The sequence below is a fragment of the Mesoplodon bidens genome (genome assembly GCF_964165515.1).
Source record: "Mesoplodon bidens genome assembly, chromosome: 3".
Taxonomy (NCBI): domain Eukaryota; kingdom Metazoa; phylum Chordata; class Mammalia; order Artiodactyla; family Ziphiidae; genus Mesoplodon; species Mesoplodon bidens.
Window position 1 is genome coordinate 111,988,439 of NC_138178.1, and position 14,142 is coordinate 112,002,580.

The 14,142-nt window shown below is 36.2% G+C and overlaps 1 protein-coding gene across 9 annotated transcripts in view; it reads left to right on the forward strand.

Annotated features, from left to right (window-relative positions):
• NUBPL (NUBP iron-sulfur cluster assembly factor, mitochondrial) overlaps window positions 1-14,142 on the forward strand; it is a 351,028-nt gene that overhangs the window by 328,968 nt on the left and 7,918 nt on the right. For all 9 annotated transcript variants that reach the window (XM_081229690.1, XM_081229694.1, XM_081229691.1 and 6 more), the window contains 2 exons: window positions 8,712-8,832; window positions 12,393-12,475. In XM_081229690.1, coding sequence (XP_081085816.1) covers window positions 8,712-8,832; window positions 12,393-12,475 — 204 coding nt within the window. The remainder of the gene's footprint in view (window positions 1-8,711; window positions 8,833-12,392; window positions 12,476-14,142) is intronic.

The window sequence follows — 14,142 nt, forward strand, 5'->3', positions numbered from 1 at the left end:
AGAGGTATGTCGTGGGAGCTTTTTATGGATGAAGCCTGGTTGTGGCACACGTACTTACACTCTCATTCCCCCAACTAAAACTCTGTTATGTGATCACAGTCATGTTTCTCAAGGAGCCTGAGAAACATAGGTTAGCTGTGCTAAGCAAAAAAGATGAGACCATGGATTTTGGTGAGCAGCTAGCTGTCTGTGCTATAGTTGACGTGGCAACAAATATATTAAAGCCTAATGCTGGTCACTAAACTTTTTTTTTCTTATAATTAATTTTGAAAATTCTAGGGACTTCCCTGGTGGCGCAGTGGTTGAGAATCCGCCTGCCAATGCAGGGGACACGGGTTCGATCCCTGGTCCGGGAAGATCCCACATGCTGCAAAGCAACTAAGCCTGTGAGCCACAGCTACTGAGCCCACATGCCGCAACTGCTGAAGCCCACGCACCTAGAGCCCGTGCTCTGCAGCAAGAGAAGCCACCGCAATGAGAAGCCTCGCACCACAACTAAGAGTAGCCCCCGCTCGCCGCAACTAGAGAAAGCCCGTGCGCAGCAACGAAGACCCAACACAGCCAAAAAAAAAAAAAAACAGAGAGAGAGAGAAAATTCTATAACTATTTCAGCCTTGCAAATAGTTAATTATTTTATAAAAGAGAGATAGGAATTTTGCTTTTGTTTTTAGCCAGCAGGTTTTCTTTTCCTGCTGGCTAAAAACAAAAAAACAAAGAGTCCTACTGTGGTGTGGATTTTGTGGTGTTTATTTGTAAGGGTTAATGATTATATTGTCTCCTAAGAAAAATTAGGTGATCTTAGAACCTAAAATAGTTGATTCTTATCAATGTTTTCTTTCCATTTTCCATTTTTATTACCAAAGACCCTACAAATTGTTCTTAGTGATGAGGATCAGAATTGTAGTTTATTCTTTTTCTGGCACAGTCACCATTCATGGCAGTAGGTTATCCATTTGGACCAGAAGTTTCACATCTTCACCCTTGAATGCCTTCAAAACTTATGTGTTCATCATATCTGTCTCAGAGTTTGTTCAGCATCTAGTTTGTCTTTTGGACCCCAAGAGTTCTATTTTCTTTAATACCTCAAGCCTATCTACCTCACAAAACAATTTAGAAATAGGTAATCTTACATGAAAGTGGAGGCAAGTGACACATTTATTCTTTTCATCCTTGAGCATAGTTTTTTCCTCTACAATCATCAAGTTGTCTCACTTGATTCTTTGAGAAATTTAATACCTTTGATGTATTTAGAGAATCTTTCATTATTGGCTTTGCAGGCCTTGGAAGGTGCTGTTAGTATTCTTTCTAGGAACACTATTAGTTTGCACATGATGTATCGCATGTGGCTTCCTTCTTCACAATTGGGTAATCTTTCCACTTTTGAAAAATGACTTTTCTCAGTGACAACCTTTATAAGGCTGGGTAGGTAGCATTATGCATCTCGGCCATAGTTGCATCTTAGAGACTGAAGATGTTTGCTCATTTTTGTCTTTCTCTTGCATCTCTCAGAAGTCCATGTATGCTTTAAACAAGAATGCTGTTCTATGTGATTTACATGAATTAAACTAATCTAACCCTCACAACAACCCTGTGAAGTAATAACATTATTTTTCCCATTTTGCAGATGAGGAAACTGTAGTACAGAGAGATTAAATAATTTGCATAAGGCTACCCATCTGTTTAGCGGGCCTCTGGGATCCTGTCCTAAATGGTCTGCTTTCCAGAGCCCACATTCTTAATTGCTATTTCTGTGGGTTTTCTAGAGTTGAGGTTTAGTAATGTGAATGTCATAGAATATCACAGCATGAGAGATTAATAGGAGTCTCCTTTAAATTTGCTTTCCTTTGGGGTCCTGATTGCCTAGGGCAAGTAAAGACAGAAAATTGGTGGATTGAAAAATGGGGAGGAGCTAAGGGGACCATAGGTTCTGTTGACAGTCAGGAGAGGTATACTGAGGGTGTTAAGGGAAAGGGGAGTTTCATAGCCAGGAGAAGGGAATGATGTCTGAGGCTCAGCTGCATCAGTGAATGATGAAGATGGTTCAAATCAGGTCTTCCCTTATAACTGTGCTCTTAATTACTATTTTAAATCTCCCCACTGAACTGGATTCACTGGTCAATAGTTTTCGGCCCTCTAGTTCCATGAACAAAATCCTGCAGTTCATTTACTTGTCATCTGGTTTTGTGACTTCCACACATAGACCCATCTGATTTGAATTTTGGCTCTGTTATTCACTAACTGTGTACCTTGAGCAAATAATTTAGCTTAAGTGTTTCGTGACCCATCATAGGTCGTGGCAGTTAAGTGAGATTACATATACAGTACTTGGCTTAGGTCTTAGCACATGACATTGTGAAGGGTAGCTCTGAATGTTATTGTTACAGTGGTAGGTTTTAGAGATCATTACAGTCCCTCATTTTAGAATTCAAGGCATGGAGAAGTTAAGTTGTACTTCATGGATCCAGAGGTAGTTAGTTGGTCCCTGAGAGGAGAATGAATGCAGGCCTCCCCATTAATTGTTTTTTCCATTACCAGACTACTTCTGAAAGAGAAAGCAATAACACCCATCTCATTTTTAAAAACTATAGTATCTGTACACATGCTTCAAGGAATATACCAAAACCTGGTTCAAGGCTAATGGAGAACTGAAAAGCACTTGTGAATCTAATCAATTTCATTTGTTATTATTCATTCTCTGTTTAACAGTGAGTTTTTCCCCTTCGTTTTTTCTTAAATCATAGCTCTTAATCCTTGTGACAGGTTCCAACCGGCAAGAATTTAACCTGACTGTAACCTTGAAAAATTGGATTATATAGTAACCTGAAAATCTTGCTTGTTACTTACCTGAATCTGGGTTTAAAATGCCAAGAAGAAATTAAAATTGGGGTCTTTTGAGCCTGCTTAATTCAGTACATTTAGACATCCAGTATTTCAGGGCAATGTTGATATTTTAAGACAGTCAATTTTTTAAAAGTTAATAAAAGAGGTACCCTCCTGAGCCAGTGATGGATTAGAATAATGTAAGAATAACATGCTAAAGGTTTGTGGTGGCTGATGTTAGACAGGCATGTAGCATTTACGTTTTTCAGTAAAACCAGCTGAGGTAAAAAGAAAAAAGGATCTTATACTTTGATGAGACATTAAAAAATGATTGAGCATGCTTACAGCTGCGTCTCAGTGGTATTATGTAAATTAAGCTATGGCAAAGCAACAGTTTTCTAATGTTTCTATGATCAAAGCATACACAAAATAGCTCTACAATAAACACAAACAGCTTAACAACATATGAAGTATTCACACAATATAAGGCTTTTTTGGGGAGTGAGGGTAGGGGGTGGTCATGTAGATATGTATTCTTTCCTATTTAAAAGAAGAATTTTTCTGAATTGTAATATGGGCATTATAATCTTCTTTCTTATTACATTAGCTACCCCTGTTCAAAAATAATTGATTATAGAGGACTGCTCTTAAATGAAGAGGGCAGTGTTTTCTAATCTTTTTAATACTGGAAGCTCTCTTTTAAATTTTCTTCAAGCTAACCCCGTGTTTTGAAAAAGTTGTTCAGCCACATAGTCTGCATATCTTAGGAAGTAATTTATTTTCTCTTTTCTAGTTAAATATATGTGTGTGTATGACTGTTGTATGACCTTCTGAACAGAAAGAAATAACCACACATGAGTGTTAGCACATTCAGTTGATGTAATTTCAACTAAAAGCAAAGAAACTTGACAGTTTATCTGTCCTGAATAGTCTTAAAGGTAAATGTTTCATTTCTGTTCAATTTTTTTACATATTCATAAATCACAGACCCTGATAATTTTTTTTTTTTTGCATCTTTAGGACCTTAGAGCAACATTAGGTAGGAGAACTATCAAAATAAGTTCTACAGTCAGCCTTTAGTTGTCAACAGCAGCACTGTCCAAGAGAAATATAATTCAAGCCACAAATGTGATTTTAAAGTTTTTAGTAGCCATTTTTTTAAAAATAGAAAAAGACAGGTGAAGTTAATTTTAATAGTATACTTAACTAAGTATATTGAAAATACTGTCATTTCAGCATGAAATCAATATAAAAATTGAGAATCAAGCAAAAAGGAATTGCATTTAAAAATACTAGGAATTCTGACAGTTCAGTAGGAAAAGAACCACATAATCAATGGAAAAAACAGACAAGAGACCTGAACAGATACTTCGCAGAGCAGAATATACAAATGACCAATAAACATGTAAAAATATGCTTAACTTCCTTACTAATTTTGGCAACACAAATTCAAAGCACAGTGCACAGGAGAGCTGGGCACAGAGGCAGAATGAGAACAAACTGGAATGCACCTGTACCTCTGCACGTTTCTGTCACCACCTCTGCCCATAGGAAACCTTTAGAGTGTAAGGCCTAAGCCTACACCTTCTCTTCCCAAATCTCATGCCACTTTACCTGTGGTGAACTTTAACCAGAAGCCATATAAGGAAGGAGATTCTAGGAAATATAGTTCCTGGTATAAACAGATTGACAATTGAAAATCCAGCGTAATGAGGTACTACTCCATACTTACTATACTTGCCAAAATGAAAAAAGCCTGATGATACCAAATGTTGATGAAGCTGTGGCATAGCTGGAGTTCTCGTTCATTTGCTAGTGGGAGTATAAATTGGTAGAACTTTATTGGAAAACAGGCGTTTTTTTAACTGAAGTTAAATATGCATAACCTAATACCCAGCAAAAAAGACATGTATTAAAACATTCGTAGAAGCATTGTTTATAAAAATCTGGAAACAACACGGATGATCTAACAAGAGAATGCATAACTGTGATATAGTCATCATGGAATCTTAGGACTCACTGAAAATGAACTACAGATGTACATGGTTTAGCTGGATGAATCATACAGACACAAAAGAATACATTGCATTATTACATTCATATCAAATTCAAGATAACAAAATTAATTTATGGTGTTAGAAATCTAACCACTAGGCTGTTAGTTTATACTTTTGGCAACATGTTTTGGAGAGTATACAAGGAGACTTCTAGGGTGCTGGCAATGTTTTATTGACAGCATCATGGTAACATAGGCCTACTTAACTTTATGATAAGTCCATTCAGTCATGCACTTGTGATTTGTGTACTTTTTGTGTGTATTCATGATACACTTCAATGAAAAAACTTAAAGAATAGCTTGTAAACTCTAAAAAATTATTGAGATATTTTACATTCTTTTACTTATACTAAGTCTTTGATATCCAGTGTGTATTTTACACTTACAGCACATCCCAATTCAGATTAGCCACATTTCAGGTATTTAGTAGCCACATGTGAACTAGTGGCTACCTAATTAGACATTGATGGTCTAGAACTCCATCATTTCAGAGCTCTCTGGGCTTAGGCTTTTATTTCAGTTCTTCCTTTAGAGTGTCATGTGGAAAGAATAGGGGATTGTTCTTCCCAAAGACCTCATCTTAGTTTTACTGCAACCTCTCTGTTTTTATAGAATATTTTCTATTTAAAACAGATGGTTATTTTTGTGTGCAGGTTCACAGGATGACCAATAAAACATCATTTTGGTTATTTGTTCTTATTGCTTTATTGGCCACTGTTCACATGACCACCTTTTTTAAAAGCAAACATTTTATTGAAGTCTGATATACTTACACAAAGGGGCATAAATTGTGAGTGTATATAGCTCAATGAATTTTTGCAAAGTGAACACACCCATTGCTTGTATTCAAGAAACAGAACATTACCAGTACCCCAGAAGCTCCTGCCTTGTGCCACCTTCTGATCACTACCCCCAAAGCGGAACCCAAGTTATAACAGCATAGATTAGTTTTATCTGTTTGTGGACTTAATATAAATGGAATAATAAGTATATAGTTTTGTGTGGCTTCTTTTGCTTAAAATTATGTTTGACAGCTTCACTCATACTGTTGATTGTAGCTATAGTTCTCTCATTCTCATTACTGTGTAGCATTCAATTGTGTGAATATACCACAATTTATTTGTCCATTTTACTGTTGATGGGCATTTGTGTAGTTTTTCATTTGGGGATTAGTTATGAACACTTTTGTAATGTCTTTTGGTAACTGTTCACATTTTTTGTTAATGTATAACAGAGTGGAAATACTGTGCCTTAATATAGGCATACGTCACTTTAAGTAGGTAACTACCAAACAGTTTTCCAAAATGGTGTACCACTTTACACTCCACTGAAGCTATGAGTTTTAGTTGTTCCATGACCTCACCAAAATTTGGTATTTGGGTTTTTCTTTGGGGGAGGTTGGGTTGTTGTAGTCATAAGGACCTTTTTCTGTTCTAATCAGGTCTTAAGCATAAATGTATGGTATCTCGTTGCGGTTCTAATTTGCATTTCCCTGATGATAATTAAAATTGAACACTTTTTCTCATGTTTGTTTGTCTTTGAGTGGCTTTTTTTATGAAATTCCTGTTAAGTCTCCTGCCCATTTCTCTGTTGTATTATCTGATTTTTTTTCCTTATTGATTTGTAGGAATTCTTTATATATTCTAGATAAAAGTCCTTTGTTATATATGTGTATTATAGATATCATGTTTTGCTCTATAGCTTGCCTTTTTACTCTCTTAATTATGTCTTCTGATAAGTTATTAATTTTAAAGTAGTCGAATTTAACAAAAAATTTTCATTTATGTTTAGTGCTTCTTTGTGTCCTGCTAGAAAAATCTTTGCCTGCCTCCAAGGTTATAAGTTTATTTTGCTGTTTTCTTCCAAAGGTGTTTTGTTTTATCTTTCATATTAGCTCTACAATCCATCTGTAATTAATATTTGTGTATGGTGTGAGATAGAAGGTTAAGATTCCTTATTTTCTATATGGATATCCAATTAACATTGCAGCACTGTGTCATCTCTATTATAAATTAGTGACTTCCATGTGTGAGTCTGTTCTGGGCTCACTCTTCTGTTTCATTACAACTTTTTTTTTTTTTACGGAAAGTGGTATTTCTGTGGGAAGTTTTTGAGATGAAGGAATTCTAGAGTTAAGAAGAATTACTTTGTTCAGCGTAACCTAGGAAGCAGTATTAGGGCATTTAGCCTTTAACTAGAAGAATATTATCAGTAATAGAACCAAGCTTAGGTATCACAACCTCTTAATTTCAAACATACAGAGGGTTGTTTATCTCTAAATTGTTTTGATTATACATGCTAATTAATAAATGATGTTTGAAAATATATATATAATTATAGATATAGAGATTCTATAATGTATACTGTATATAGATATATAATAAATTATATTATATAAATATATAGATATATAATATAAATTATCTGTACCTATATATAGATTTTAAAATGTATACTATATATAAATATATATTGTAAATTCTACATATCTATATATAGTACACGTTTATTACTGTGCTAATATGTTATTTTCATTATAACACACAAAATTGGAATTAAAAAGGAAATCATAAGGAAGAAGTAGAAATTTTAATACTTTCTTCTTACACCCCTGTATCAGCCAATATGGGCTGGATTATGTGTACTAACAACCCTCAAATTTCAGTGGCTTAAAACAACATGAGTTTATTTCTCTCATGCTACACGTCCATTATGGTTTGGTTTTAACACTCCTCTGCATTGTTCTTACTCTGGCACCCAGGCTGATGGAGCAGCCACTTTCTGGAAGCTTGCTAGTCCCAGGGACAGAGGGAAACATAATGGGGAATTAGCACTTAAAGCTTCTGCCTAGATGTGACACATGTCACTTTAGCTCACATTTCATTGTCCAGAACAAGTTACGTCTCCTCGCCTAATTACAAAAACGAAAAATGCTAACCTTGTGCCCAGGAGAAAAATCCTATGCAGAGAACTGTGCAGGAGGAGACCTAGAGTATTTTAGACAGCACTAAAAACTATCACCTCTGAAATGACTGATTTCAGAGCATACAGCCCTGGATTTGTGTTTGTCTAAGAAAATAAACACACAAAGACAAGTCCTTTTAGTTTTTCCATTCCATGTTTTTTTGTTTGTTTGTTTGTTGTTGTTTTTTTGCGGTACACGGGCCTCTCACTGTTGTGGCCTCTCCCATTGCGGAGCACAGGCTCCGGACGCGCAGGCTCAGCAGCCGTGGCTCACGGGCCCAGCCACTCCGCGGCATGTGGGATCTTCCCGGACCGGAGCACGAACCCATGTCCCCTGCATCGGCAGGTGGACTCTCAACCACTGCGCCACCAGGGAAGCCCTAAAACGTACATCTTATTGTGTATCACTGCTGCTTTGGTACCATCTGACCCTGACCTTTCTTACCAAACTAGCTTCTGCCTTGGCAGCTGACTGGGTTGCAGCCCAAATAGGCCATACAAGTTGTAGTCCGCTGCCTTGGCTTATGCTCTTTCTTCTGCCTAGAATTCCTGCTGTAGGCCTCAACCCCTCTTCTCACACTCAACCTGAAGAAGCAATTCTCTATGTGCAACTCAGAGGTCCCTCTCATTCTTCCCAAACAGAATTTTTTGATCCCTGTCATTTATAACTCTTTAGCATTTATCTCATTATTAGAGTTAATGACATGTGTCTTGCTCTCCCACCAGCTTGAGTTCCTTGAGAGCAGAGACCATAACTTATTCATTATTGTATCACTGGAACCTAGTAGGTATGCAGTAAAAACTTGTTGAAATAATGGATTGAAACTTGGTTTAATTTTGTTTTGATTTCAGTGTGTCTTTATTATTCTAGGTTCTGGGCCTTGTCCAAAATATGAGTGTTTTCCAGTGTCCAAAATGTAAACACAAAACTCATATTTTTGGTGCTGATGGTGCAAGGAGACTAGCACGGACCCTTGATCTTGATATTCTAGGTAAGACCACAGGATATTCTTTTGCAAAGGAAATGGCATGGTGATGAAGAATGTCTCAAAAAAGGATGAATTGCTTTTAGCTTTGTGTTTTAAATTGTTAGTATAGCACAGTTCTGTGTGTTAACCTTTCTTTGCCTTTTTGCGATACTTCATTAGTGGAAGGCTTTTTGAATAGGGGGTTTGTTCTGCCAATTATGATAACTCTTGCTATAGATAAAAACTGCCTATAACTTGAATTTGAGAGGAGAGTTTTGTGGTTTGAGTACTGTGATTTGAAGCCCACATTTTAAATAATGATCCTCAGTTTGTTTCCTAAGTTAGGAAGAATAGCTCTCAGTATAAGCAGATATATACAGAAATACCTGTTCTGTATGTTGTAGCAACCTTTGGAAGTGTCAGTTCTTGGTGTGTATGAAGAAATGCCGTCCTGATCAGTTCTGAATTTATTAGTCCTTTTGCTGTAGAAAACAGTATTTTCTGTTTTCTCTAATCTTTTTATATGTAACCTTTTTATTCTGTAATCTTTTTATGCCATGTGTATAAAATATGACACTTGAAATTTACACTGTCTATACAGTTCATGTTACTGAATTGAAGGATTCATTAGTGTTTTGAGGAGAAGTAAAGTCATGTGTTAAAGGAGCAAAACACAGATTTTAGATAAAACATGATTTTTAACAAATCCAAAAGCAACTTAATGGACTTTTTAGAAAACATGTTTGGATATTCTACTTATGAGGTTTTTTTCCCTTAATTAATTAATTATTTAATTTTTGGCTGCGTTGGGTCTTCGTTGCTGCCTGCGGGCTTTCTGTAGTTGCGGGGAGCGGGGGCTACTCTTCATTGTGGTGCATGGACTTCTCATTGCGGTGGCTTCTCTTGTTGCAGAGCACGGGCTCTAGGCGCATGGCTTCGGTAGTTGTGGCGCAGAGGCTTAGTTGCTCCACGGCATGTGGGATCTTCCCAGACCAGAGCTCGAACCCGTGTCCCCTGCATTGGCAGGAGGATTCTTAACCACTGTGCCGCCAGGGAAGTCCCTACTTATGAGTTTCTGTTCTGAGCAAAGGCAGATGTTAGATGCTAAATAAGGGAGGCATAGAGTGAATTATTAGTTTAGGGTAGTTAACAATTAAGATCCCTTAAAGATCAAGGAGTTTCAAAACATTCTTTATTATAATTAAGTTTCTAAAAGTTGATGTTAAATGTATTATTGTTTTTATGTATTTGTACTAAAGCAGCTACCACAGTACCAGGTGAATACTAATGATATATTTTGATACATTGTTATAATTATACTGCTAATTATATTCTGCAACAGTTTTTCATTTAACCTAGGAAGTTCAATTTCCCAAATCTGCATAATAACATAACAGATTGACATTCACTTATATAATAAAGTAAATGTGTAATTATAATGACGTTATTGAATTATGCTGACAGTATTATAATTCCCTAATTTATGGATGGGTGGTATGATTTTGTAAGCCAGTTATTTAGAATTTGAAACATGTCTCCTAGAGAAACAGTTTCATATATGGAAGATACATTTTAACCAACAGATCACAAGTGTAATCAGAAAATCAGAAACACTGATTACTGATCACAGAAAGTGGGGTAGTGCTATAGACTGCTGTATCTCAAAGTGTTATGGGAAAAATAATTTAGAGTTCTAATGTGGAGCACATCTCCTCCTTTTGATGTGGTCATGGGACCCAGAGGGATGTCCCATGAACTGGAGCAGGGGCTCTGATGATGAAGAGGTTGGAATTGGGAATGAGGAACTGAAATCAGGGAAAGAGCTCTCACAGCTATGGCCTCCTGGCTAGGTGAAACCCCCAGGACCCTTTACTGACTCTCTGGCTGCCTCTTATTTTCATCCATGGGGCTGTGTTTCAAGTGATTATTTGGTAAAATGGCTCTTCAGAACTTTATCCATATTCACCTACAGGGACAGTTTGTACATAGTAGTTAAAGCTCTCAGATCATGCCACAGAAACCCCTTTAACTTATGTCTCTGAAATATGCTTCCTTCAGCCCTAACCCCTCAAAAATACTTTTCAAGGCCAGGCCGAACCTCACCCCCTCTCATTACCTTTACTCCTTTTTATCCTTCTCTGTGTATGATTGTTAGCCTATTACTGCTCTCACTGTGCCACCTGTTTTCTAACAAGGTTTACCTCTTTCTTGTTCTACTCTTCTGCAGATTGTGAGTCTCTGGAGGGCAGAAGTGATGTCACTAGGTGGCTATAAAATGGAGAAGGTTTTACTTTTTTTTTCTTTCATTACTGCAGTAGAAATGAAAGCATTCAGGATTCTTTACTATATAATGGCAGTTCATAAATCAAGAGAAAAAACTTTGTGGGTTTCTAAGTATTTTCTGTAATATCTTCTCCTGCCTGCCCCTGTGATAGCTTCCTACAGTCTAAAGTTGATCTATAGAATAGACATCAATTTTACTGAGAAGCTGGTCTTTAAATGGTTACTGAAGTATTCATGTATTTTGTCTATTGAACTTTTAGGAAAGAGTTAAACAGTTTGTTAAGATCTCAAAATTTGCTGGTAGGAGGAGCATGAAATATCTGTTCCTCCATGTAGCTCATAATATAAATTGTAGTAGGTTTGTAATTTTGTAACACATTCTTCTGCATTATTTCCATTGCCTGGCGTGGTGCTGAATGAATTCTTTATATAAAACGCACCCACACACATGCACACACACACGTTTTAATAACCTTTGGGTGGACTTGGAGTCGGTGGAAGAGTGCTGAGTACCCTGACAAGTCAACTCTTCTGCTCCTTTTACTGCATTTTTAAAATCAGCCTTTTGAAAGGCTTCATTTGTGATGGTGTGGTAGAAAGAGTCAATTGGATGATGGATCAGAGCATTTTTCCTCTAAATCCCACTACCTAATATATCCTCAGGGAAGACACATACCCTCTCTGACCTCAAGTCTGTATTTTGGGGGTTCTTATATATTTTATGAGAGCTCATCAAGCTCACAAGTTATATATAATGCTATATAGATTAATACATAATAAAAGAAAAATAATTCTATCTGATAAAGAGGCAGATAGTTGAAATAACAGGTCTGGCCTAATTTTCAGCAGTTCTCTTAGCTCAGTCATCTGCCATCAGGAAGATTATTTTGTTGGCTTTTTTTAAACTACTTTGCCACCCCATCTTTTCCTCTTCAATTTCCTCTTATTATGTGGCAAGATACGTCTATATCAGTTATTACAGGGAGAAAAATTTACAGATGTCTTCCAGGCCATTTGTTGCTGAAAGACTTCCAGCAAAGAATAAATCAGAGGCTTATTCCATGATTGGCTGCCACACTGCTTTCATATATACATATGTGATCATGGAACTGCCCTCAAATGGAATATTTTGCCCCTAATTTTCATTTGAAATTTGTTTTTCAGAGATTTAGCAATTTGAGGATAGTCATAACTCAAGTTGATTTGAGTCGATTTGTTTCCTTCTGCAATTCAAATAATTAAATTCCAAAAGCCTATATAAACTTTTGTGGTACTAATGGATATCTGGTGGGCTCTTTTAGGAGACATTCCCTTACACCTTAATATACGGGAAGCTTCAGATACCGGCCAGCCGATTGTGTTTTCACAGCCTGAAAGTGAGGAGGTAAGTTATATTTCTAAATATGTATTTTAATTTCTTTTCACAGGATATATACTTTTTGATGTATAGAAAGAAAGTTGGGGAGATCAAGTTTGTCTATTTGGAATGCATATGTTAAACAAAGATTAGTTAACTTATCCAAAGTATCTTTAAGTTACTATTTTATATGGTAGACATACCAGTGCTGACTCTGAATTATCAACTGGACACGTTCACCTACAAAGAATTGTCACCCAACCAGTTTTTTCATGAAGAACACGAACAGTAAGAGCTTGTAGAGTTCTTATGTTGCTGGCTAGCAATATCTAACTGCCCGAGGTTATTATATTTCAGTATTAGAAGTTCAGTTGATTGTTGGGAGAAGGAAACCTAATACAAGAAAATATTGAGTCGGATATAGGGAAACTGTATAAACCTTTAGATATGGGATTTTCACTGCATTTATTTTAATAAATAAGATTGAGGAGGTGAGGTGGGAAAACTAGTAGTGTTTCATTAGCTAATATCATTGGGGATACAGTTGATAGATTTTCAAAGATTGCTGAAGCTTAATGCCTTTAAGCATAAATTCTTTAATTTTACTCCTTTTTAAAATAGAAATAAAATCATCCATATATATCTCTTCCTTCCTAAGTAGCACTTGCTATTTAAGTTTGAAAGTGAGCCATCATCTGGTGCATCAGTTTTGATGTAGTTTTTGTGCTCCTTTGCCAAGCAGCCCCAATCAGTCTTCTAGTAGTTTCTTTTTTTCCCTTATGTAATGAGTATAACTTTATAGTACCATTATTTTGTCTGTCCATAACTACTACCCCTTGTATTCTAGTTTGCTTCCTCTAATCCCATGTGAACTGGAAAATAAAAGAGCCAAGCTTGGTTAGAGCTGTGAATAAAGTAAGGGCAAAACTGACAGTCAGGAGTCTCAGATTGGTAAAGTAGATTCATTCTGAATTATATCTTTTAGGTGCCCAGAGCTCCTTTCTCTTTCTTAAGGGTTGGCAGTTATGGTATAGGTGGTTGAGTTGCTGGCAATATGATCTCTGAATAAATGCAATGTAGTACTTATCATTGTTTTTCTTTTCTCTGCCTTTTAGGTAATAAACGTTAAATTTCCTTTTCAGCCTTTTCTTAGAAATCTTTTGGATAAGCAAAAGCCATGATCTTTTATTGCTTTCATAGTTGAAGTCTGGCAATCCCAACTACCATAGGTGTACTTTATGCAGTGAATGAAAATTTGTATGAAAATTGAGGGTTTTTTAAATTACACACTTTTAAATGCTTCCTGAGAACAGACTATTTAAAGACATTCTGTGGTGAATACAAATAATTACCTACTAGTTTATTTCAATTATGAACTTACGTTTTTAAATATTTTCCCACCTGTCCATTATTGCTTTTTTTCTTTGAGATTCTCCAAAAGCAAGAAACATTTCAAAAAGTTAAAGGAATGTAATATAACAGAGAACATATAACAACCATCAAAAGGTAATATGATTTAAAACTCTAAACAACAGTGTTTGTAGAGTTTGTTGGAGTTACATGTTTTTAAAATCTCATTTACATTTACGTAAACATTAGACCTATTATTTTGCTGTTGCTGGGTGACATTTATGGGAATGTGAGCAAGCTGCCTCTTTGGGGTTTAAGTTAGATTTGATTTAGTGAGGTCTCTG